The sequence below is a fragment of the Coffea arabica genome, chromosome 2e (genome assembly GCF_036785885.1).
Source record: "Coffea arabica cultivar ET-39 chromosome 2e, Coffea Arabica ET-39 HiFi, whole genome shotgun sequence".
Classification (NCBI taxonomy): domain Eukaryota; kingdom Viridiplantae; phylum Streptophyta; class Magnoliopsida; order Gentianales; family Rubiaceae; genus Coffea; species Coffea arabica.
The window spans coordinates 70,873,314-70,900,555 of NC_092313.1; the positions used below are offsets into that span (position 1 = coordinate 70,873,314).

The window sequence follows — 27,242 nt, forward strand, 5'->3', positions numbered from 1 at the left end:
TATAACTCTTATGCATGTTAATTTTCCCTTGGCATGTTCGCAGTTTAATCTGTGAAGACTGCGAAGATGGAGATTTTCAATGGCCTCGATAGAATGGTTCTATCTACGGACGTATATAATAAAACATTTATAGCGCTTTCTGGTATAAATTTGTATGAGAAATGAAAAGGTTGGCCTAAATTATATATGTTTAAAATTTTCATTCTGAAAAATTCAAGGCATGTACTATATAGTTCTTCACGAAAGTTAAACATAAAATTGTTACAGTTGTAGAGAGAAAGATGTTCCAGTTCTTGATTAAGAGTAATTTTCCCTTTTCTAATGATTATGGCTTCCGTTATGCATCACATCAAAATTCGCCGGCCATAATCAGCTCCGAGACATGTGCATTTGTTGTTGTGTGCACAACACAAGTAAAACTTTGGACGTTATCTAATAATACTAGGAGGTATAACCGTGGCGTTGCGCGGTGGAGTAACCAGCATGCATGCTCATTTAGACGGGGTTAAGAAGGGTTTATATAAATGGTGATGGTGTGGTTGGATTAAATATTAAGAGTACAGCATATCTCAAAGTCGATTACTATAAGAAAGTATGAAGAAAAAAGGAAAGTTTGATGTGTTACAGAAGGAAAAAGATGTTGTGTGTAAAGATACAGGGATGAGCATTAAATGTAAACGTGGTCTAATTGGTTGTAATTCTGAAATTGACTAGTGTAGTAGATAAAAAAGAGTTCACTTCAAACAAAATGTATTTGTTTGATAGTATTTCCAGCTGTCAAATTGTGCAGCAAATTGATAGATCAGTTCATTACACATATAGAATCATGGCAATCAATGTGCATGCATTAATTTAATTAATGAGCAAAAAAGTGCTACTTGGTTCCAAAAGTCAGGTGCTCTGATAAATAAATGGATAAATATACCAAACGGTGATAAGTATTTGGGAGTTACATGGTATAAAATCCGTTCCTGACAACAATGTAGAATATGTCAGCCATGATAACTGAAGCATTAGTTCCAAGCAAAAACATCTAAATGGAACTCAAGGCATATATATAAGTTCAACAAAACACAAGCTTTGCATCTATTCAAGCTTGTCTATTCTCGATAGTATTCAAAAGATTTCCAACATCACTAATGCAACTTGAAAGAGTAGCATAGATAAGGAAAGATCAGACAAGTTTTGTTTTTGTGCTGCTGCAAAAGTCATCGACTTCTGTAGGTTCTTCTTGTATCTCTCCAGCATCTCTAAACCTACTTGTGAGACGAACTCGTGGTTTTGAAGAAGATCGTTGTCCCTCTAAAACAAAAAAGTGAGCAATGTTAATAAATCGAACAAGAGGAATGGAAAGCAAATTATAAAAAAAGGACCTGAAGAACCAGCTTCTGAGTTCTATTCTTTAGCTTGGAGAAATTGATTCTCAACACCGAGCGGGAATCTTTGTTGAAAGAAGATGTTGCTGCATTTTCTTCTAAGTAATAAGCAATTGTGTAATGGTCATTTCCACTACCATCCCTAGTATTTCCTGGTTTCAGCTGGGCAATGAACATATTTTCTTTAAGCTCTCTATGCACTTTTTCAAGTGGCAGTTCTTCATTCTGTTAAATAAATCCATAAACTTGGATTGGCATGATAGTCTGTATGTATCTAATACAGAGCTATTCAAAGCTATTTGTAATTCCGACCTTGTTATAGTACTCCATCGCTTCAAGTGCAGTGAATTTAAGCAGTGATTCTGCTAGCTTGCCAAATATTAAAGCTGTGACCGTGTCAGTTTTATCAGTGAATCAACATCAAAACGACATTTGCATCAATATGTACTTCAGAAATAAGTCAGTAAATTCAATAAAATCAGTGTTATGTAGAACAATGACAGTTCATGAACAAAGCATCAATTTCCTTGCTACAGCTCTCTGTTTCTCATTGCAGTGGTTGCATATATAAACTGAATCATAGTTTGCTGATGTCATTCGGCAACATTTGATACAAGCCATATACCAATACTTTTGCAGTATATGCTCAAAAGAAAAGCAAGTCTTAACCCACGACACCTGTAGAAATTTTTAAACAGATTACAGGAACATTTAGGTGTATATACATGTATAAATAGATCAGAAAAATAACACAATTGTATCGTTTAAAGAAGTGAATCCAACAGTAAACAAGTCATGACCTTTTGAGCCGGTGTAATATCAACAAGTGAGGTAATTTTGTGGTTTCGATCATAAAACATTCTGGGACTATAATTGCTGTATGACTTGTTTTGAACAAGAGCAGCGAAACTCTTTTCATTTCTGACAGCCCTATAAATTTCATTGTAGAATAAATGCAGCAATGAATGTCAAGTAACCTATCCTAGTCAGAAAGCCAAGAAAAAGGGAAAAGTAAACAATAAACATTACAAGACCAGTGTTTGAGTTGGTTGGCGTCTCTAACTGGTGGATTGACAAGAATAACCGAATCATTTCTTGTTGATAGGGCAATTCCTGATAGGTAAATACAATTAGAATAGGAATCAATAAACACACATAGAATTAAATTATCAAGATCCTAACCTCTATTAGGCCTTACCTCCATAAGTAACAACCTTGAGTTTGCGACCTATCACAACTGGATACTTGTCTTTCTGTTCAGTGATAGTCTTACCTTCATTTTCAATGAAATCGTTCAAAAGAGATAATATGATTGGATTCATCCTACATAAGAAACAGAAAAATGTAACCTTTTAAACTGTTTTCATAGCACATAAGTTCGAGAACATAATTGTATGTAGTGCAAAACAGTAAATAATTAGAAAAAAATGGTCCATATTCCTCATTGATAATAACAAATCTCTGTACAAACGATTCCTTTGAGTCTTTGTTGATTGGGATGACAGAAAGGACATCAATAACAATACCAAGAACATCTGTAATTTGAAGAAAGATAGTAGTAAAGGTAGACAAAGTATCACAATTGAAAGCATACAAATTTATTGACCAGCAGTTTAAATCAGAGATCTATAAATCATAGTATAAAAAGCCAATGACCAGTAGATTAAAGGCCAAACTGACCAACAGTTTCAGTCTTTGAATCTGTATAACAAGCAAATTCCTTAAATGGTGTGAATGTGAACTGAAGCGACAAGACACTATTTTCTTCACTTTCAATTTCCTCAACAACAGTCTGTGTTCCCATAACCCATTGCAGTTCAATACCATTAGTCCTAAATTTCTCTGAAATTTTCTTCACTTCAGCATTTGAGATGCGATATTTCTTGTAAAGTTGCAACTTTGGCCCCATTTTTTCAATAGCATAGTTAAAAAAGAATTCCCTGAACTCTCAAACCCTGTGTCAAACGCCAACTTATATAAATAGAGATTGACCAATTATAAATAAAATGTATAGCGATAACGATTAAGGGTGAACAAAGAAAATGGTCAGGTTAAACTGAAAGATAGTGAATAAAAATATACCTTTGAATCAACCAAAATAAGTCTTTGGAATCTGGTTGGTGTGGAATTTGAAGAGCCTAGGTTCAACTTTTCCTGAACTATTACTTCAGCTGTCCAAGACTTCATTCCAGGCACAATATCATCAATATACAAAGTATTTGCCATCCTGGAATAAGCAAGGAAATAAAATTATCAATTTTGTCAAGCTAAAAAGGAATGACACAAAAGAGGCTGCATAAAAAGATAATGCATATAATATTACACTTACACACGAGCACTATGTATACCTCAAAATATAAGATTCATTTGTTAGACAAATAAAAAATTTCATGGAATACAACATTTCTTGTCTTGAATTCAGTTACAATATCACTGAATATTCCTGGTAATATTAAGACTCTAACAGAAGATGATGTCCTAGCACGAGATAGCACAACATATAGCTAACCGTGTGAGAATACAGGTTCTCGTAAATAAACTCCAACACGATCCAAGGTTTGTCCCTGTGACTTGTTAATCATCATAGCAAAGCAAAGTCTGATGGGAAACTGGGTTCGCTTAAAAGGAACCCCATTCTTTTCATTGTCTGATGTTTGGAAAGGAATCCTTGGTAAAAGAACCCTTTTTCCTTGATGCTGACCAACTGCAATTTCTGTACAAATGGCATGCTGCTTTAGCTGTCTACATATAAGCCGCATTCCATTGCATAAGCCTTCTGCAGGATTTAAATTCCTAAGAAGAATAATAGGGCAACCTTCTTTTAGCACCAATTTATGAGGGGGTAGACCCTTGGGATTCAAAGAGTTTAAAAAGTCTTCATAGTCAAACTGATCCCTCTCATTAATAGTTTGATCAGTGCTCATATACACAAAAAGTTGTCCAGGAAAGCGATCAATCATTATCTCATTTATATCATCAACACATGTATTCTTTGGAGTAAGAATACATCTGTTTGTGATCTGATATGGATCAGATGAAACGCGCTCAAATCCGAAAATACAAAATCCACTAACCTAGTTAACAAATATTTTAGTTAAAATAAGACCATTTAATATATCTGATGTACATTAGCAAAGTGACCACGAAGTTTGAAAGAAAAAATGAATCTTGACCTGTTTACCGAATCAACTTTGTTATCAAATGGGATTGATATATCCTTTGATAGAGATATTTTTCCATCCTCGTCTTCTGGTTCGCGGCCTTCGCCTATCCTAAGTAGGAAATCAGAGAAGTGGCTATCAGAGATAGCTCTCATGTTTTTAGTTAAGATTAACTTCCAAAGAGTACTCCACAAAGGTGAGTTGACAAAACTGGCTTCTATCTGTTGATCTTTTGTTGCATTCTAAATAACAGGTAAAGTTTGACGAAAGTCTCTCCCAAATACTATTACTTTGCCACCAAAGGGCAGATCAGAATCCATTACATTTCTGAGCAACCTGTCAAATACTTCAATAGTGTCCTTCTTGGCCATAGAAGCTTCATCCCATAGAATTAATTTAGCCATTATAATAAGCTTAGCAACAAAGCTCTGTTTGCTGATATGGCAGACTTTACTTGCAGAAATGTCCAATGGATTTTAAACCTTGAGTGTGCGGTCCTCCCTCCTGGAAGAATAGATGCAGCAACTCTAGATGATGCAACAGCTATTGCTATGAACCCTTGGGATCTAAGTGTTGCCAGAATAAAGCGATAAAGGAAGGTCTTACCAGTCCTGCCGGGTCCATCAACAAAAAAACTGCTATTTTCGGAAGAGAAAACCTCTTACAGAATAACGCCATAAGCAAATCTTTGGCCTATATTTAGCTTTGAAGGCAATAGCAAGTCTTGCTCTGTAAACTGTATGCTTAGCTCACTCTGAATTTCTCTTGTGAGGCGCTCATCATGATTGAGAATAAAACCACCAGGTACCAAGTGGTAGTCATTGACATTTTTTCCCATTTGTTCCAAGGATTTATTTATATCCAGCAAAACACATCTTCTTATTTGTTCAACATTTTGAGCAGAAAAACTCTTAGCTTTCTCAAAATCCCTTATCTCAGTTTCATATTTTTCCCAGAGGACTTTAGGATTGCTCGGCGAACAATAGGCTAACAAGATTGCAAAGAGAGTTCTTAACGAAGAAGACATCTGAAAGGCTGCTGCTTCATTAAGCGTGTCTTCCATATGTTTGTCAGATTGAAGCAGTCCTATTTGGAAGACAGCTTCTCTATAGGAGAGCATAAGCTTTCCATTAACAGTCAAGAGATCTTCAAAACACGTAAAAGCATGAACGTGAGATAAGAGAAGTCGCAAGTAGTAGCGCTCTCCCTCATTTGGAGCAACAGTCACAACACGACCAATGACTCTTTTTCTCTTCCGTTCAATCCATTTTTTCTTAGTAGGCTTCCAAACAAAAAATTCTGGGAATTCACGATATAGGCATTTAAGACTTTGAGCCCTTTTGTTGGTTTTATTCATGCAGAAAAACTCTATTAGCATTGTCTCAGAAAAATTGGCTCAATCTAAGAGATTAGCAAGATTCGTATTTTTATGAAAAGAGATCATTTGCTGACCTGGAAGATGTAATTGAAGAGTATACACAGCAGGAGTCATTTCATTCAGGTTAAACTTATAAATGCACCAAAAAGCTTCAGCAGCCGCTACCCACCTCCCAGTCTGAAAATCCTTCATTTCATCAATGTTGCCAGGGTTATTTTCTGAGTAAATATGGAAGCTAACACGATCGTGACCCTTATAGACATATTTATACAAATACTTGACTAGCTTAATCGTCGAACAGATTTCAACGTTCATGTGATAGTCAAAGAGAGCAAGAAGGTATGAGTTACATGGCACAATCCATCGATTGTCTAGGTTGCTATTACGCACCTTTACAAATCGACCATTATTTCGCCTTCTATAGTGCGGGTAGCTATCCTCAGTATGGACCGTGAATTCACTAAAATTCTTTGGATAATGGTTTTTACAAAGACCATCTTTCATGCAAACACATTGTCCTTATTTAAAACTCCATGTGAGAACCCGTAATTTTCTCATTTTTCTAAAGTTTTTCTCGTTAATGGCATGTTTTCTGCATTTTCTTTATTAGGAAAATTTTCCTGATAATTTTTATGAGTAAATATAGTTTTTAGATGATTTTCTAGTATCGGTTAGGTTTTGAGAAATTAAGAGCGTATACCGGACGTGGGACCCACTAGTGCGGAAAGTTCGAAAAAATTCGGCCAACTAGGTTAAGTTTTGGATACTGGGTTTAAATTACCGGGTGTTATGAGATAATTAGAGGTTGCTATTTGGATTGGTGTGAGAGGAAACAAAGAGATAGAGATGCATTAAGTATAGTGACAAGTGTCACCATAAGATTAATTCTTAAGTTTGACTACTATTCATACTTTTACCCTTTTACTAAAATAACTCAAAAATTGACCAAAATTCACTCCAAATTTGCAAGCTCAAAGCCGGCCCTCTCCAAGAAAGAAAGAAAGAAAACTCTTCAAGTTTTTGCTTCAATCTTGCTCAAATCTACCAAAACAACCATTTGATCTTGCATTTGTTCCATAAAACCCCTTCACTTAGTGATTGTGAGGTGTTTAGTGGAGTTGTTTGGAAGGCTAAGGTGATTAGTTGCTCTCTCTCTTGTATTACTAAGGTGAGTAGTGAAGGACCCCTCTCCTCCATCTAATGATGTTTAATTCATGATTTGTGGTAGTTTAAGATGTAATTTTATGGATTATAACTTGATTTTGGTTGAATTGGTGAAGTTTTATAATTATTGGTGATTTTTCTGTTTTCATATGATTATTATTATGGGGTCATGTATGATGATTGGAAATGATATTTAAGGAAGCTAGAAGGTGGGAAAAGTGGTTAATTGCAGGAAATTTCTGTTTTGGAAGAAATTTGGAAAGTTAGGGTTTCATGTTCTTACATTCTGCCTGGTAATGTAGCGCATAGTTAGAGGGTGATTTGGCCTTGGGTTAAAACATAAAAGTTGTAGGGAATGATATTTTAGAGATTCCTACAAAATTTCAGGTCAATCGGAAAAACGTAACTTGTGAAAAGACTGAATTACCCCTGCTGCCCTGTTTCTACCCGAATTTGATAATTGCGTCTGTGATTGGTTATTTTGGTTGGGAATACTTCGGAATTGGTTGTTGAGGTCTTCTGATAAATTGTATCCGTGTATCTTAGTTTTCGGATGGCTTTGGAATTTCTTGATTTGGACTTAGGTAGCCTGACTTATGATGTTTGAATCAGAATGCGGTTTATGAACATGTTTTTGCGGTTCTGGTGTAATCTATTGCATTTTTGACCTGGTTACACTCGAAAATGGACAGAGTATCCTTCTTCAACATTGTATACCTATCTCTTAGCTTCGAAACGGTGTATCTTGCACTTCCATCCGATAATTGTAGTGCCAATGGTGCCAAAACCGTAAACTGATGTCAAAAACTATTTTTTGGGTTAGAGCTTAATGCCATTTCCGGATTTTCCTGGTTTACTCTAGTGCTTATACATTCTTATGGAGCCCTATTTTGGTGGTATTTCGAATTGTTTTATGACTTGTAATCGAGTCTTATTGTGCTTATTTGAATATTTTAGGGCTTGACTTTCATTTCCGGTCATTTTCCTAGCTAAATTTTGTACTTGAATGACTTTAAACCTAGTGAACGGCTTTTGAAAATGAGATTATTTTTGTATGAGATGTTGGCACTGATTTGAGGAAATAATGAAGCCATTAATGGCTGGAAAATAGGTAAACACAAGGGATATGCTGCCGAAATTTTACTTGAAGGCTAGTTGGATTTACTTGTGACTTGAGCGAAGGGTTTTAGGGTTGTTCATGTCTTTGATACCAACCGCCACCTTTTACTCCAAAATTACATTGTTATTTCTTTGCACTGGTAGCTAATTTGATCAGGCACACGACTTATAGTTGAGTCTTATTTATGCATTTCGTGTACTGGATTCATGAAAGTGGGAACCATAATTGTTTCACCTTGGTTATTTTAGGGTTTCTTGGTGATTAAATCTCTCTTTTGGGCAAAAACTTTTGAGGTATCTGTACTGAAACCGGTGAGTGTACCACTCCCCTCACTTGTTGTTGTTTAACTCGGTTTCTGTACATGCAATCTATGATATGAACGACTGAACTATCTGTTTATTCTGTTTGAGACGAGGGTGTACTTTATCACACTCGTTCTCTTGTCTGTTTATATGCCAATTTTGAGTGCGTATTTGAATCTGCTATCTGTATCTGCTATCTGTATCTGTATCTGTTCTGACGTCGTTTGGAAGTTTGTATCCAACGACCTTTCTGTGACCTCTGAGCTCAACCCCTGTGGCTAGTTACTCGAGTCGGGCCGGCAAGGGTCTGGTCGATTAGATAACGAACAACGGTAGTCTGTTTTGGGATCTTTGGGTACTGAGACCCTTGATTCCGGTATACTCGAGTATTACCATTTCTGAACTTATTGGATTTCGGGCCCGGTAGGGGTATGTGAGGTGGAAGGAATCGGAGAAAGTGGAGTCTACGGTATTGGTTACTCCTTTAGCGTTGACGGAGTGTCAACTATTATTTCGATCAAGCTTCGGTGAAGCAAATGGGAATTTGGCTCCTGAGAGCCACCTGTATCCTTCCTATTTGAATTATTGATTCTAATTACTTTACTTTACATCTGGCATGCGTACCTGATTTGTTAAATGTGAAATGCCATGATTTTTCTGCTATATGTCTGGTACCTCATTGAGTGCAAGCTCACCCCTTTCTGTTACCTTTGTTTTTCTTTACAGGGTTCCATGTTTTGAAACCAAGATTTTTGGAAGAAAAGAGTTGAGCCAGTTGTAGGACTTCTTTTGTTTATGCTCTTCTGTAACTGAAACCCTAATTGTCTTTTGTATAGCGTGAATACTCTGGCTTGTATTTTGGTTCATTGGTTCAAGACTCCGATGTAAATCTATGTATAAGCGTTTAATTGACGTCCCGTACTTCCGTATGGTTTGGTAAGCTCTGTTTAACCCTGGGTGGTCTCCAATTGTACGTTTTCGTTGAGTTCTTGCGCGTCCTATCTAGGGTTTGAGTGATTTGACTCCGTAGTCCTGGCGAGAGCTGGGCAGGCGGTCCGCTGAACCCTTTGGTTCGGTTTAGGGTGAGGTGGGGCTGTCACAGGTGGTATCAGAGCTGCTTCGCGTGGTCTCTGCGCAGAGTGAGGTTGGGCCAATGGTGTTATGGTCCTGATTTCGTGAATGTGTCTAAGTGCTCATTTGAGCATAAGTTATGAACCGTGCATGTCATAAGTGTAAAGACCTTTATCATGGGACTTGAGGAAGTTAGGTATGTATGTCGGGTAGGAGTCCTTAATATGGATGATGTACTCTTGGGACCGGCCGGCTCGAGTTGTGAATTATCGTAGATGGGATTCTTGCGCCCGAATACAAAAGAAATGGGAGCCTAGGTTAGAAAGGACTTGGGCGAACTAGAAATGTGATTCGATGGAACTTCGCGCAGTCTGTTCGGGTGTTGTTAAGCATGATCAACCTTGATTAAGATATAATTGGTGTTGTTCTCGTAGATTAAGGACGGAGCCCTAGAGGGGAAAAGTTTTTTGTTAGTTATTCTTGTACTTGTGACCTAGTTTGTCTATAGTACTTTTGGATGACCCCGCTACTCTCATGAATTTCTCATATTTGTATCTAATGGATTGCTACTGTGTGGCTTGTTTAGTACAGTTATGTTATATATGTATGCTTTTGATCTGTGCGTACCTCTTGCTACTTGCTTTTGCCTACCTATGTTTAATATTATATTCCCACTTCGACCCTAGATTGATTAGACCAATGGAGGGCACTCGTAGTGGACGGGACCGTGGGCGTGAAATTAGGCAACCCACATCTGAAAGGGGCACTGGGGAAACCTCATATGGACCAAACCCTGAACCTAGGGTTGACCCCAACGTCCAAATAGCTGCTGCCATGCAGCAAATGACTGATTTGCTAGCCTAAGTGGTGCACCAACAGGGTCAAAACCCTAACCCTAATTCTGGGAACCCTGGTAATCACATAGAGGGCGAGGATAGAGCCCTTGAGAGATTTCAGAAGTTCTCCCCACCCAAATTTCTTGGAGGCCCTGATCCTGATGTGGCTGAGAAGTGGCTGGAGAAGATGATCGATATTTTTGCTGCTTTACACTATACCAAAGAGAGACAGGTGACATTTGCTGTCTTTCAACTAGAGGGAGCCGCCCGTTCCTAGTGGAATGTCATTCGAATGAAATGGGAAAGAGAACAAACCTCGAGGACGTGGGCGAACTTTATGAGAGAATTTAACGCCAAGTTTTTCCCTCCTCTAATTCAAGAAAAGAAGGAAGATGAATTCATTCGGTTTCGCCAGGAAACTCAAACCGTAGCCGAGTATGAGAGTCAATTCACCCGGTTATCTAAGTTTGTGCCCGAACTGATCGTAACCGAACAAAGACGGATAAGGCGTTTTATTCAGGGACTAAATGTTGAGATTCAAAAGGATTTGGCGGTAGCTCAACTTAATACCTTTAGTGATACTGTGGAGAAAGCCCAGTGGGTTGAAGATGCGAGGCTACAAGTTAGAAACTTCCAAACCAAGAAAAGGGCTTTTCTGGGAGCAGCTCAGAACAAGCGGATGAGAGTACAACCCCTAAAGTTGGAAAGGAAAATGGGGGAGTACGGCTACCGGGGGTGTCAGGTGGTGTCCCACAGGGGGGATCCGTCTCTGCTACTCGTGGTCCCTGTGAATATTCCGGAGGGCCAAATCATACAGAAGCAAATTGCTGGAAGAAAGAAGGGAAATGCTTGCGCTGTAGAAGCGCCGAAGATCGGATTGCTAACTGTCCAGCTCGCCTGCGCGAGCGGAGAGGGACTCTGCCACCAACCAAGACCAATTCTTAGCAACCAGTCAAGATCAACCCTGGACAGAATAAAGGAGAAGGGACTGGATCGAAGGCACCAGCTCGGGTATATTGTCTAGAGCAGCATCAGGTCCCTGACTCGTCTGAGGACGTAGAAGGTACGATCCGTTGGGTACCTTAGGTTTTGATAGATTCCGTTGATAAGAAAAATTTCGAGGACGAAATTTCTTTAAGGGGGAGAGAGTGTGAGAACCCGTAATTTTCTCATTTTTCTAGGGTTTTTCTCGTTAATGGCATGTTTTCTGCATTTTCTTTATTAGGAAAATTTTCCTGATAATTTTTATGAGTAAATATAGTTTTTAGATGATTTTCTAGTATCGGTTAGGTTTTGAGAAATTAAGAACGTATACCGGACGTGGGACCCACTAGTGCGGAAAGTTCGGAAAAATTCGGCCAACTAGGTTAAGTTTTGGATACTGGGTTTAAATTACCGGGTGTTATGAGATAATTAGAGGTTGCTATTTGGATTGGTGTGAGAGGAAATAAAGAGATAGAGATGCATTAAGTATAGTGACAAGTGTCACCATAAGATTAATTCTTAAGTTTGACTACTGTTCATACTTTTACCCTTTTACTAAAATAACTCAAAAATTGACCAAAATTCACTCCAAATTTGCAAGCTCAAAGCCGGCCCTCTCCAAGAAAGAAAGAAAGAAAACTCTTCAAGTTTTTGCTTCAATCTTGTTCAAATCTACCAAAACAACCATTTGATCTTGCATTTGTTCCATAAAACCCCTTCACTTAGTGATTGTGAGGTGTTTAGTGGAGTTGTTTGGAAGGCTAAGGTGATTAGTTGCTCTCTCTCTTGTATTACTAAGGTGAGTAGTGAAGGACCCCTCTCCTCCATCTAATGATGTTTAATTCATGGTTTGTGGTAGTTTAAGATGTAATTTTATGGATTATATCTTGATTTTGGTTGAATTGGTGAAGTTTTATAATTATTGGTGATTTTTCTGTTTTCATATGATTATTATTATGGGGTCATGTATGATGATTGGAAATGATATTTAAGGAAGCTAGAAGGTGGGAAAAGTGGTTAATTGCAGGAAATTTCTGTTTTGGAAGAAATTTGGAAAGTTAGGGTTTCATGTTCTTACATTCTGCCTGGTAATGTAGCGCATAGTTAGAGGGTGATTTGGCCTTGGATTAAAACATGAAAGTTGTAGGGAATGATATTTTAGAGATTCCTACAAAATTTCAGGTCAATCGGAAAAACGTAACTTGTGAAAAGACTGAATTACCCCTGCTGCCCTGTTTCTACCCGAATTTGATAATTGCGTCTGTGATTGGTTATTTTGGTTGGGAATACTTCGGAATTGGTTGTTGAGGTCTTCTGATAAATTGTATCCGTGTATCTTAGTTTTCGGATGGCTTTGGAATTTCTTGATTTGGACTTAGGTAGCCTGACTTATGATGTTTGAACCAGAATGCGGTTTATGAACCTGTTTTTGCGGTTCTGGTGTAATCTATTGCATTTTTGACCTGGTTACACTCGAAAATGGACAGAGTATCCTTCTTCAACATTGTATACCTATCTCTTAGCTTCGAAACGGTATATCTTGCACCTCCATCCGATAATTGTAGTGCCAATGGTGCCAAAACCGTAAACTGATGTCAAAAACTGTTTTTTGGGTTAGAGCTTAATGCCATTTCCGGATTTTCCTGGTTTACTCTAGTGCTTATACATTCTTATGGAGCCCTATTTTGGTGGTATTTCGAATTGTTTTATGACTTGTAATCGAGTCTTATTGTGCTTATTTGAATATTTTAGGGCTTGACTTTCATTTCCGGTCATTTTCCTAGCTAAATTTTGTACTTGAATGACTTTAAACCTAGTGAACGGCTTTTGAAAATGAGATTATTTTTGTATGAGATGTTGGGACTGATTTGAGGAAATAATGAAGCCATTAATGGCTGGAAAATAGGTAAACACAAGGGATATGCTGCCGAAATTTTACTTGAAGGCTAGTTGGATTTACTTGTGACTTGAGCGAAGGGTTTTAGGGTTGTTCATGTTTTTGATACCAACCGCCACCTTTTACTCCAAAATTACATTGTTATTTCTTTGCACTGGTAGCTAATTTGATCAGGCACACGACTTATAGTTGAGTCTTATTTATGCATTTCGTGTACTGGATTCATGAAAGTGGGAACCATAATTGTTTCACCTTGGTTATTTTAGGGTTTCTTGGTGATTAAATCTCTCTTTTGGGCAAAAACTTTTGAGGTATCTGTACTGAAACCGGTGAGTGTACCACTCCCCTCACTTGTTGTTGTTTAACTCGGTTTCTGTACATGCAATCTGTGATATGAACGACTGAACTTTCTGTTTATTCTGTTTGAGATTAGGGTGTACTTTATCACACTCGTTCTCTTGTCTGTTCATATGCCAATTTTGAGTGCGTATTTGAATCTGCTATCTGTATCTGTATCTGTTCTGACGTCGTTTGGAAGCTTGTATCCAACGGCCTTTCTGTGACCTCTGAGCTCAACCCCTGTGGCTAGTTACTCGAGTCGGGCCGGCAAGGGTCTGGTCGATTAGATAACGAACCACGGTAGTCTATTTTGGGATCTTTGGGTACTGAGACCCTTGATTCCGGTATACTCGAGTATTACCATTTCTGAACTTATTGGATTTCGGGCCCGGTAGGGGTATGTGAGGTGAAGGAATCGAAAAAAGTGAAGTCTACGGTATTGGTTACTCCTTTAGTGTTGACAGAGTGTCAATTATTATTTCGATCAAGCTTCGGTGAAGCAAATGGGAATTTGGCTCCTGAGAGCCACCTGTATCCTTCCTATTTGAATCATTGATTCTAATTACTTTACTTTACATCTGGCATGTGTACCTGATTTGTTAAATGTGAAATGCCATGATTTTTCTGCTATATGTCTGGTACCTCATTGAGCGCAAGCTCACCCCTTTCTGTTACCTTTGTTTTTCCTTACAGGGTTCCATGTTTTGAAACCAAGATTTTTGGAAGAAAAGAGTTGAGCCAGTTGTAGGACTTCTTTTGTTTATGCTCTTCTGTAACTGAAACCCTAATTATCTTTTGTATAGCGTGAATACTCTGGCTTGTATTTTGGTTCATTGGTTCAAGACTCCGATGTAAATCTATGTATAAGCGTTTAATTGACGTCCCGTACTTCCGTATGGTTTGGTAAGCTCTGTTTAACCCTAGGTGGTCTCCAATTGTACGTTTTCGTTGAGTTCTTGCGCGTCCTATCTTGGGTTTGAGTGATTTGACTCCGTAGTCCTGGCGAGAGCTGGGCAGGCGGTCCGCTGAACCCTTTGGTTCGCTTTAGGGTGAGGTGGGGCTGTCACACTCCACATGGTCCATGTATCATATGCTTGATCACAAGATTATACAAATAGCTCTACTTCTCTAGATCTGGAATCTCAGCAGACACAATATGATCATAAGCATCAGAGTTCAATGGTTTAAATTCAGGCTTAAGGATGACCAAGAAGTGAGCATGAGGGAGACCTCTTTTCTGGAACTCAATCACATGAACACACGCAACAACCTCCCCAAAATTTTTTTTCACTATTTCGGCCTTGAGCAGCTCAAACTTTGCTCTAAACACTCTTGACACTAAGTCAGGCCTATCCTATGCATCCTCTCCATATATCAGATTTTCTTGGATTTCTCTCTACTGCTTATTACATGTCATGGTAATAAAAAGATCTGGCCTACCAAATTTCTGGACTAATGCCATCGCATCAACATATCTGCGGTGCATGTCCCTTTGACCACCAATGAAAGAAGCTGGGAGATAAACTCGATGACCAACATTTTTTCCTTCAGTCTAACCAGCAGATAGACTATCCTTTACACCCTGTAGAATCTCAGTCCTAATATTAGTTTGGTTTTTTCTATGGAAGTCAAGCCTAGATGTTTCAATCTTCACATAAATATCAACAGCAAATTGCTGTAACAGTCTCCTTATGTGCAATAACATTGATCTATCGTTTTCTCTCATTTGAAGTAAGTAATAGTAGTACTCTCTTGCAGAAATAGTATGACGCTTTTTTTTTTCATTTTCAGCAGTTACACAGCAAGCATGTACAAGGGAAAAGTAGAATAAGAGACTTATTTAACACTCTATATAACACGTGGTTGGAAAAAAAAAACATCAAAAACGCACTAAGAAGACTTGCCTTCGTGTTCCTATTGAATCAAGCCTGATGCACTCCCAATTAAGGAAAAATTAGGCACAACATCATCATCATCGTCAGCCTCTTTATTTTCTTCACTAGGATCAGTACTTTTTGGGATGCTATAATGCCAACTAGGCTCACCCCGAGGAAATAAGAGAGGGTACTGTAATGGATCATAGATGCAAAATAATGTTGTATGCTATGAGTCACATTTGAGTGTGTATAAACCTGAATATGAGCACCTTTTTCAAGTGCTTCATCCTCATTCTCTGTTCAAATGGCAGCAACTTGGGATGAAGCAGGCAAATTATACACACGCTGATCTAACCGAGGATCACAGTTGAGAACAATCCTATGATTGTCTAGATCAGGAACATCTCGAAGACCTTTGAAAAATTTAGTGTATGGATTAGCCTCAAGAATACGCATCAACAATTTGAGGGTACTTTCATGTAACCTAGGCGAACCAGTGAGTCTTTTTGATAACTCCTCTTCCTGATCGTAGAAATATAGTTGAACACCAGTAGCTTGATCAGTGGTAGAGAACAAACTGTTCAACAAGTGGTACACTTGGCCTTGCATCCGAAAAGTATAAACACCCTTGGTATTCTTTGTTAAGGCACGATCATACTTGGTGCCAAATGATGTGAAAGCCAAATTATTGTTATAGGTTCGAACCCATTTTCAAAACTCAACACACTCCTCGTCAATACCAGAATAAAAACGAAAGAGATCATAAGGCATTATTGGACAAACTACAGAAATCTCCTCACCAAGATAACAAAATTTGGGTGGTTCCAAGGTAAACCTCTTTGCTCCACAGTGCCCACAATCTGGAACACTGGGCAAGACAAGAGGTTTTGTTGGTATTTTTTTCAAGCGCAAAGAATTTGTGATTCTAGGTCTTTTCCTTTTTCCTAAGACAATATCAAAAAAATATTTCACCCTATCTAGACAAGAGGAAATACATCAAAAGCGTACTCTTAGACGTATATAAAGAAATCAGATAATCCATCACTAACCTTCACCCTCAACACGTGTATTCACAACGATCCGTGGATTGTTTGAAGATTCGGAAAATTTAGAGTTACCAAATTCAAGCACACAGGTACCCTCTTCAACAGGCACCATGCCTTGAGTTAAAAAAAAAGGACACCAATCTAAGCTAAAGTAACCAAAATAGAAATACACAAAAGAAGTGATGATTTGGGATCAACTGTAGATAATTTTGGTATAAGAGACAATGAAGGAACAACAACAATGCACGAGAGAGTCAGTCAATAAGTAAAGGGCTTCAAAGGTCATGAGTAAAGATAAAGAAAAGAACAACAGTGTTTGGTATGCAAGGGATCAAAATTATCGGAGAGATGAGAACAGAGGAATCTATGTAAGCAGTTAGAAAGAAGTTATATATAAAAGTGACCCCAATCAGAAATTGGCTAGAGGGATAAATAAATATATAAAAGTACCAGCAATGGATAATAATTAGAGAAAAAAGACTCTATAGCTTAGGAATCTACTCTAAAAAATAATATACCACTTAGCGGTGAAGGCACGTCAGAAGAACTGACAGGTAACGAGCTTTCAGGAGGTAAGTCTTGGCTTCCCATATCAGAAGCCAATTGCTCAGAAATACCATCAAATGCATAAGCTAATTCATCACTACCCATTATATTATGAACATCCATATTAGGTATTTCATAAGCTGGAAAGGGTGTATCTGCCTAAAAAGAGGCAGTCTTGGAACCATTTGAACAATGGCCACGCATAGACTTGTTTTTCTCTAACTGTTGGACAACAAGGATAAGAGCGAGAGGACTACTCTATTTTTTTGCAGCTTAGGCAGCCCTCCTACGGCGTAACAATGCATCTTTCTTCTCTTGATCCATAGCAGCGTATCGCATACACTGTTTTAAGTTATAATCTATTTAACTAAGAAGCAAATGCTATATGATGATCAACATAAAAGGCATTGGTATTAATAGTTCAGCTCACAAAACTTTTCAAGACATGTCATAACATGGACAAAAAACTTCACAACAGATGGTAAGCATGCTAAAACAAAAGGTAGAGAAAAATAGAACACATAAAGAAGAAACCAATGCAGGGAAAAAAAAGAAGAAAAGGAGCACTAACAAGAATAATAAAAAGTTGGCAGACATACAAACTTCAAGATTCAAAGCTCATTAGATCAAGAACAGAAAAAAGAAAAAATGGTCTATAAATGTAAAAGTTTACCTAAAAACAAAGCACCCAATGCAAGTTCAAGGAAAGCGCAGCTCAAGAAGAAACTCCTTCCAAAAAGAACAAGATAACTTGAAAAAATAGAAAATATAGTTCTTTCAGAACTGTAATGTTCTGAGAAACCCAAAAGCAAAACAGAATAGCTATTGCTTCGGAAAAGGGCCAATGGCTTACGAGTGTATAAGTTTATCTGAGAACAAAGTAGCCAATGCAAGTTGAAGGGAGGTGCAAATAAAGAAGAAACCCGTGCCAAAAAGAACAAGATAATTTGAAAAACAGTAAATATAGTTTTTATACAACGGTAACATTCATGCAAATAAAATGCTACATCAGTCTGCCTTACGCATTACATGGATCTAACAAACATATGGTGTGCAAAATAACATGGACTTGGCTACGTATAATGCTGGTGTAACATGTACAGATAAAGAACAAACAATAAGAGGAGAACCAAAAAAATACCTGGAAAGCTCAACACAGAGGACAGAAGTTCCGAGCAAGTCACCAGTTGTGAGAATACAATGGAAGAGTACAACTAAAAAAAAACACGCGATAAACAAAAAAAGACTTAAGCTGAGCAAAAGTTTTGAAGAACTGGAAGCACATTGACCAAGAAAATGAGACACAGCTAATGGACAATACTGCAGCATTGGAGAATCGAGCGATATTTTTGAAAACATAACCGAGAAAGAATGGTTCTGTTCAATAGTCTAAAAGATTGTAAGCTACTGGGTTTTGTTGCTTACACGGATATTTAGATAGCACAAATATTGCTAAGTTTCGATAATAGAGAACCTAGATAAAATCAAGATAGAGACAACTATCAGCATATGCAATCAAAAGCTTCTGACAAAGGAAAGATTCACAGTATCCTTAACTAAGGTCAAAGCACATGCATCCGTAAGGTAAAAACTATTGACAAGGAACAGGCGTAATGTAAAAAAATTTGATAATATCAACAGAATACCAAAATGTGGAAGTGAAAAGGTAATATTTATTAGAAGTAATAAATTCAATAGACATGCAAAATATTCTTATAGAGTAATAAATGATGTTGTATTTAAAGAAAAAGTAAAAAAGTTAGCTTTCAAGTAGATGTTAGACATAAGGGCCAACACTAAAGGAACTAAAAAATTAGACACTTCCGTGACAAAACTACAAAATATGACAAATAAAATTATTAATGAAAGGTAATTAGATCATTATAATTTTCACATATAAAACAAGGATGGCGACGAAAAAATGTATGTGCTTATTTTTCAGCAAAATAAAAAATATATACGAGAAATTATAACCACGAAAAAAAGAGAAAATCTGTTTGTCGAATAAAAAGTTATTACAAATAAAACTATGATTAACCAAAAATTGCATGGCAGACAATAAAAAAAACTTTTATGGAGGAGAAAGCATTATAGGCAAAATATATATATGATACCCTCCTATTTAATTTAAAGACTTAAACAACGAGGACACCAAAAAAAATGTTAACAAGGTCCATTGAATATATAGGCATCATTAAGAAGGCATTACATTGATCGTGATAATGTCATAGAATTAAATATCTAGCGGTTCCCATACATGTGCTTAATTTATTGAGATTTATATACCTCGTCACTGGTAAAATGAACAAGGAAGAAAAAAAGTGAAGTTCAATAGAAAGATAAACCAAGCGAAATAATTAGAAATACAAAAACCAGCCGTTGGTACATTATATCAGTCAAGAACAATTGCATCAATAATTTGGACTTTAGTAATGTAATATATAAATTCTGAATTTACGGCACCAAGGGTGCATAATCTCTACTCATTTGGCTCCAAAAATCAGTACAGCAAATGACTTTTTCACTTCTCACAAATCAATTGATTATGCACATAGGATCATGGAAATCAATCCACACGAATTAGTTAGTAGCAGAAAAGTGTTACACTCAAATCTGAAAGTCAGGTGGCTGGTAGGTAAAATGGAGCTTAGATCAGTAGTTAAATTGGCAAACCGCTCGCAAAAAGTAATAAGGAAGTATAAGAAATGGTAAGAAATATGGAGAAGCCACAAGGCAAAAAACCCATTGGTGCTATCAACGCAAAATATATCCACTGTGTTAACAGAAGCAAGGGTTGGAAGCAAAAAGGTCAAAATGAATTCCAGGCATGCACAAAAGTCCGTGAATACATAAGTTTTACATCTGTCCAAACCTGTTTAATGTCCACACATATATATACACCTGTTGTAGTTAAAAAACACCTCGAATCATAAAATTCATGGAATCTATTGGATTCCGCGGAAGAGCCAGAGCAGCTCACCATGCATATAACAACATCACAAAATACAACTAAAGAAAACCACTATAAATACCAGCCAATAATCCATTACAATAAAATTCATTCATTACAAACCATAAGACTTAACAGCCAGGAAATACCCAGCAAGATAGGCTACCCTTATTACATGTTGACAAACTATAAATTCAATAACTAAACACAGCAAAAGCTAACCATGAGATACAAATATAAAGCTTAGTAATGTAAGGACCTACGAGGGTGCCAATTAAGGCAACAACCTAAACATTGTCTACAAAAGCCATGTTCTAAGAAGAGGCATTTCCGGAAATAGGATAACAAGCAACAATAGTGTAGTCAGTAAATGTTGCTGTCCTGATCATCTTGGACGAATGTTTAAGGTAACACAACAGCTCCTTTTCATTAATCCGACGAGACACACACTTGGAGATTTCAAAAGTCTGTATAAAATCAATATGCCATAAATTTGAGCAAACAAATGAATTGGACACTAAAAGCAAAACCATGAACACATGAAATATTAGAGCAACTCCAATAAACTTAAACACACATCACCTCATGCTCAGAAACACGATACATATCAGTAGCACTTAGGCCTAAAAGGTTCTCAGCTTCTGGACCAAAGGCAATAACATTCACTTAACCAGTATTGTCAAACACCGTAAGCCGAACCCATGCCCTATTAGACAACACATGATATGCAACAAGTTTAAAACATAAATACAAGCAACTTCATATTAATAACACAGAAACATACACAAAGGCAATAGACTAAGAGATCACCTAGGGAACTCATGCATTCCCTGACCACAACTTAGGCATATGATCCCAAAGTTGACAAAAATTCATAGAGCTCATAACAATAGGGACAGGCCATATGCCAAAACCGAGCCGAAAGCCATGTAATTTCAACACGACCCTTAATCCAAACAGTCCCCTGGTCCTAGAAACAACAAAAGAGTAGCTGAGCAGGGTCCAAAACAAAATGTAAACAAAGCCATAACCAAAATAAGTATACTAAAAGTAGTACAAAATTACAATACTCTGACACTAACAGATTTAGCCTGGGATATAACATTAGAGATCGGTGTGAGCGTTGCGTCACGAATAGGGGGCAACAAAATGCATGGATCAAGGTAGGCCATATCATCAAAAACCATACGAACCATCTCTGATATATTAGCATTAGACCTACATGAACAAGGTAGTTCTGTGCTAAAAAAAACATCTTCAAAAAAATATAGAAACATAAAATAAATAAATAGACAAGGACTACCAATCATCAAGATGTCTTGCTTGAAGAACATTAGGAGCAACAATGATAACAGATGATGGTTGAGTTGCCAGTGACAGGTCTGAAAAAATAGAGCAGATAAACAAGCATAAGCAAAGAAACCACACAGGGGAAAAAAAACAGAGTTGACAAGGAACCATACAATTCTGTGTGGTAACCCTGACCCTCATAGCAATAATAATTGGCATGGACACCATTGATTCATCAATAACACGGCCCTCAATAGCCTCATAATCATTCCACAAAGTCAATACCACTGGACGTTTACTGTATGCATCAAACACAGAAGCAGAACAATCTTAAAACAAGCGGCAAGAAGCTATTGTATGGAAAGGTCTTGTTTGAGAGGGAAACAATCTCAAAACATATAAAAGGTCTTGTTTCAAAGAGGAAAAAATTCACCTTTGGTCCACTATAATATTATCCCTTCCATATTGCTTACTCCCTTCAAAATACACATCCCGTGGAGGCAATGCATGGATAACAACTCCCATGATGTCTAGGTTAAAAGCATACATGCACACAATCAGGAACAATCAAATGCCAAGAAAGGAAAAAAATGCAAAAAATGTCAATAAAGAGACTAACTTATAAAAATATCCGTGTCAGCCACAAAGTGAAAGTATTGAAAAGAGTGCAACTCAAAATAGAAAGAAAGGGCCAACTCCCTTGTGTAGGCACCAAAATTTCATTTATTTTATTCAATTTTAGCTTTATTCTTGTTTTATTTTTATTTTAATTGATTAAATGATAGTTAATGTTCATTTTGTTTATTTTTATAAATCAGGTTCATTATTTTAAGGTATTTTTTGCATCAAAAGGGAAAATTTTCACAAAAGTTCAAAATTTGTCTTTAATCTTTTTAGATTCAATTTCTTTTCTTAAGATAAATGAAAATTGTGCAATAAGAATTAAATTTTTATTTATTTATTTATTTATTTTGTTTACCTAAATTATTTTTGGAAAATATATAATAAATAAATGAAAAAGAAGACAAGTATACTAGGGGGATAGTAGCCAAGTGGAGCACATGCAATAGGGGCAAGTGTCCCTTTATTTTTTTGACAACACAACACCTAAAAGGTGAGGTGTTAAGGCACTTGGGAAGCTTAAAAAAAAGGAGGAAAAAAAAAACAAAACAAAAAAGAAGGCTTTGGCGGCTAGAGTGAGAGATAGAGGGAGAGATGGAGTGAGAGATAGAGCTTCGGGGGAGAGACAAGGGAATCTAGGGAGAAAAAGGAGGTTTTCGGCTGAGATTGAGGGAGGATACGGGTAAAAAGAAAAATTGGAAAAAGAGAGATAGAGGGAGGCCACGGGTAGAGGGAAAGGAAGAAAAGAAAAGAAAGAAATGGGATGAAGCCTCGGGCAAAAGAGAAAAGAACAAGGGTTTCAGGCTAGGGAATCTGGGAGAAAAAGTTTTGGGGGCTGGCTGGGAAAGAACATGAAGAAAGAAAAAGCAACGGGCTGGAGAAGGAGAGGAGAAAAAGGGTTTCGTCGGAGCTTTGGGTGAAGAGGAAACCAAGAGAGCTTGAGGGGCAGTGAAAAAACCGAGAGTAAGAGATAGAAGGAGAGGGTCTGAGAGAGCTGGAAGGAGAGGAAAAAGGCTCGGAAAGGTTACGGGAAAAGCAAGAAAGAAAGAAAAAGCTTCGGCAGCAAGGAGTTTGAGAGGAAGAAAACCAGAAAAAGAAAAAGGAGAGATCTTCGGCTGGGTAAGGAAACCAGAGAGGATACGAGGGTTTCGGCCGGGAGCTTGAGGAGGAAAAGAAAGGAAGGTTGCGAGGGGTTTCGGCTGTGGGGAAGGAAGAGGCTTTGGGAGAGAAAAGCTGAGCAAGAGAGTGACGGCAGAGAGGGAGGAAAGAACTAGAAAGTTAGCTACGGGCAACAAGAGGGAAATCAGATAGATCAAAGGCAGAAAAACAGGAAAGGAAAAGAGGAAAAAACGAAAAGGAAAAGTGCAGAAATCTCTTCTGCAAAACCCACAACAAGGCTGACTTTTCACCATACTTTCGCAAGGATTTTCTCCCTCAATTCACCTTCATTTGTGAAGCTATTGATTTCTCCATACTCTCTGACACTAGGAGAGAAATTTATGTTCAGAGATCTCAGGGAAATAACATCAGGAGAACCCTTGAATTTGGCCTTGAATTGGTTGATCCCATCTCCCTGTTGCATGTCAGAAGCTGCAACGGATCAACTCCAAACTACTCCTTCGTGTGTTTTCCGTTCTTGATTTCGGTTCAAAAGAAAAGTCTTCTCAGGTATGCTTCTAAAATAATAACCCAAATCCTTTCAATCTCATTCGCTTCTTCGTTCCTGGGCTTTGTTGTTTTTTCATTTCTCTTGCTATTTTTCTCTTTCCGTGAAGTGCAATCTGTTTGCTGGACTGTCACTTTAATTGGATAAATCTCATGGCATGATGTTGGGATAGATGCTGTCCGTAATTTGGGTACATAATATCGTGCACTTGGGTCTGAAATCTTGAGAAAATAGTCACTAAAACCAGAAAATTGCAGAAACCCAGCAAAGAAGAAAAAGAAAGCTTCGCGGCTGCGTGAAATAATTTCAGGAAACTGTACTTTGACCCTCGAATTTTGGCTTAATGTTACTATAGCCCGGAAAATTAGAAATTTAACTAATTCTGTCCCTTGAAAATGTTGATTTCCTTTGATATGATTTAATGTGATTTTTTGGATAGCTTGTTAGTGGATTTAGGAGGAAATTTGAAAGTTTAACAATTTTTTGATAAATTTATAGTTGTTGATTTGGATTTTTGTAAAAATGGTTTAGATTTAGGTAATATTTTTTGTTTGGGGTTTGGTGAGAGGATTTCGATTTATTTTGTGAACTTTAGCATTTGGTTTGGTAGGTTTCACCTTAAGCCTTTAATATTTGTAAAATAATGATTTGACCCCTCAAATTTCTTTAATTCTTTCAATTGGGCCCCCACTTGTTCTAATATGTTGAATAGGGGTTGTTTACTTTTATTTGAATGATTTGATTGATTCAATTTCGTGTTTATTCTCATTTCTTCTGATTATTTGTTAATTAAAGTGGTGTCTTGACCGTTTTATTGTTTTGGAGGGTAAAAAGGAAAATTACATTTCATTAGACAAGCAATTCAAGGGAGGTACACTCTACTCCTTTATTTTGATTTTATGTGACCCTATGTGATTTTTGTATGTAATTGCATGCTTTTTGAATTTTTAGATATTTATTTATTCACTTTATTTGTTTTAATTTTGAATATCTATTTTAATGTTAATTTTGATTATTTGAAAGGCATTTAAATGCCAAAATTGTAATAGTTAGATATTTATTTATTTATTTTATTTCCCCTTTAGATTGTAGTTAGGCCCCCCCAATGTAATAGTTAGGGATTTATTTGCTTTGTGTGTTTTGCATGATTGTGTGTTTACGTGTTACTCGCTTTTTTAGGGTCTTGCATGTAGATATCATGTTTATGTGCTATGTGTTTTATATATTTTATGTGTTTATTGGCTTTATTATGTTTTTATATGATTTATTAGATTATAATACATGCATGACGTCATCACATTAGTCCAACGCTAGTCGAGACCATTTCTTTCGATTTTTCACTAGTCCAATACTAGTGAGAACTTATAGACATGGACTAGTCCAACGTTAGACCCTTAGGGACCGTTCACGTGCTAGATCACATTTGTATGACAATCATTACATTTTCATGCATTTTTCTACCTTTTTAGTGTTTTTTATCATTGTGCATGACATTTCCTCCTTGTATATATATCCCTTATCCCATATTTCTCTTATAGACATAGGTCGTCTTCTCTTGATCCTCTGGTGCGATTACGATCTGGAAATACCCTGAAAATTCATCCAAAAAGCAATAATAAGCCCGACAAGCTAAAAGCTCAATCATTTGGTCAATGAAAGGAAGAGAAAAGTGGTCTTTTTTTGTGACAGCATTTAATTTGCGGTAATTTATACATTGTTTCCATCCAATGGGTTTGCGCACTGGCACGAGCTCACCCATTTGGTTGGCCTCCACTGTCACTCCTGCCTTCTTTGGAACTATCTAGACTAGACTCACCCATGGGTTGTCTGATATCGCGAATATGATCCCCACATCCAACAATTTCAATATTTCCTTCTTCACCACTTCCATCATGAGGGGATTGAGCCTCCTTTGACCTTGTCGTACAGGTTTGGCATCCTCTTCCAACCTTATTCGATGCATACAGATAGAGGGGTTGATCCCCTTAATGTCGGCGATGGCCCACCCTATCGCCTCTTTATGTTCTCTAAGGACTCGGATTAGTTTCTCCTCCTGAATTTCTGAGAGTGTAGCTGAGATAATCACCAGAAGTGTTTCGTCGTAGCCCAAATACGCGTATTTCAAGCGCTTCGGCAGGGGTTTTAATTCCAGCATACGTGCCTGCACCACAGATAGTAGTACCTTCTGGTGAGTTTCGGGAATGAAAATAGGTGATACTTCATACCTTTTTGTTATGGTTGGCAACGAGTGTAACGCCCCTATTGTGCATTTCAAATTTTCACTCTACTCCACCTTAGGAGTTGTCTCCAACTCTAGGTGCTTAGTTAAAGCAATCTCCAACTTATTCTTACCAACAGTTTCAAACACTTTTTGCACCGCAGAGTCAATAGCATTCACAGAGAAAACAGAGCTAAAAGTGGAATTCGAGGGGTATTTCATAGTCTCAAATATATTAAAGTGAACAGTTTTTCCATCAAATTCCATGGACAAGGTGCCCTTATTAACATCTATTTTAATATGTGTTGTACTCAAAAAGGGTCTACCTAATAGTAAAGGTGAGGGGTCGGAAGAATGGTCATCATCCATATCAAGTACATAAAAGTCAGATGGGAACACCAATTCATTAATTTTAACCAACACATCTTCAACCAACCCATCAGGGTATGTATTTGTTCGGTCAACTAATTGAATTATTATCCCCGTTTCTTTTAATGGGCCTAGGTTCAGAGAAGCATAGATAGATTTTTGCATTACATTGATTGATACTCCTAAGTCCAGTATGGCCTTCCTAATCAAAATGTTGCCTATCCTACAAGAGATAATAAACATACTTGGATCTCCGCACTTCGGTGGGAGTTTCCTTTGTAGAATCGCTGACATATTCTCCCCCACGATGACTCTTTCATCTCCCCTCAGCCTCTTTCGATTGACGCACAGGTCCCTCAAAAACTTTGCATACTTCGGCACCTGTTTGATTGCGTCTAACAGGGAAATATTGATCTCTACCTTGCGGAACACCTCTAGGATCTCCTTCTCCTTATCCTATTTTTTCGCTTTCTCCAACCTGCTAGGAAAGAGAGACGGATGAGTTTTGACCTCAACGATCGGGTCAGAGAATACCACTGGATTTTTGCCATTACTACCTTCCTTCTCAAACTTGTTCTCGATCTTTTCCTCATCCTTGTCCTTTGGAATCGTGAGTTCACACCCCTGAATTTCCTTCCCGCTCCTTAGGGTCATCGCACTTACGTTCTTCGGGTTCAATTCAGATTGAAACGGCAATTTACATTGGATTTGAGATTCTAGGCGGTTAATTGCTATTGCCATCTGACTCATCTGACTCTGTATTGGTTGCATCTATCCCATTGATTCCTCATACTTTGTAGGTCAGAATCCGTCTTTTGTTGATTAGCAATTAATTGCTTCATCATTTCTTTCATAAACGGACTTGAGTTTGAAGGGGGTGGTGACAGGCTAGGCTGGTATTGCTGTTGATGCCCTTGCTATCTATTTGGTACAAAATTGGGCTGCCTATTTCCTCCATAGCTGAAGTTAGGGTGATCTCTCCATCCCGGATTATATGTATTCGAGTACGGGTCATAGGGCTTTCTTGGCGC

General features: G+C 37.5%; 3 protein-coding genes across 3 annotated transcripts; all 3 read right to left on the reverse strand.

The window, feature by feature from the left end:
- Window positions 1–3,880: 3,880 nt before the first annotated feature.
- On the reverse strand, window positions 3,881–4,941 carry LOC113729429 (uncharacterized). The gene is made up of 3 exons (XM_027253727.1): window positions 4,828–4,941; window positions 4,558–4,779; window positions 3,881–4,450 (listed from the first exon to the last, which is right to left on the reverse strand). The coding sequence occupies exons 1-3, from the start codon at window positions 4,939–4,941 to the stop codon at window positions 3,881–3,883; spliced, it is 906 nt and encodes a 301-aa protein (XP_027109528.1).
- Window positions 4,942–5,198: 257 nt separating this feature from the next.
- LOC113729430 (uncharacterized) lies at window positions 5,199–6,230 on the reverse strand. Its single transcript, XM_027253728.2, has 2 exons — window positions 5,990–6,230; window positions 5,199–5,836 (listed from the first exon to the last, which is right to left on the reverse strand). The coding sequence occupies exons 1-2, from the start codon at window positions 6,228–6,230 to the stop codon at window positions 5,199–5,201; spliced, it is 879 nt and encodes a 292-aa protein (XP_027109529.2).
- Window positions 6,231–25,908: 19,678 nt separating this feature from the next.
- LOC140036446 (uncharacterized) lies at window positions 25,909–26,865 on the reverse strand. The gene is made up of 2 exons (XM_072077864.1): window positions 26,746–26,865; window positions 25,909–26,592 (listed from the first exon to the last, which is right to left on the reverse strand). The coding sequence occupies exons 1-2, from the start codon at window positions 26,863–26,865 to the stop codon at window positions 25,909–25,911; spliced, it is 804 nt and encodes a 267-aa protein (XP_071933965.1).
- Window positions 26,866–27,242: the final 377 nt, after the last annotated feature.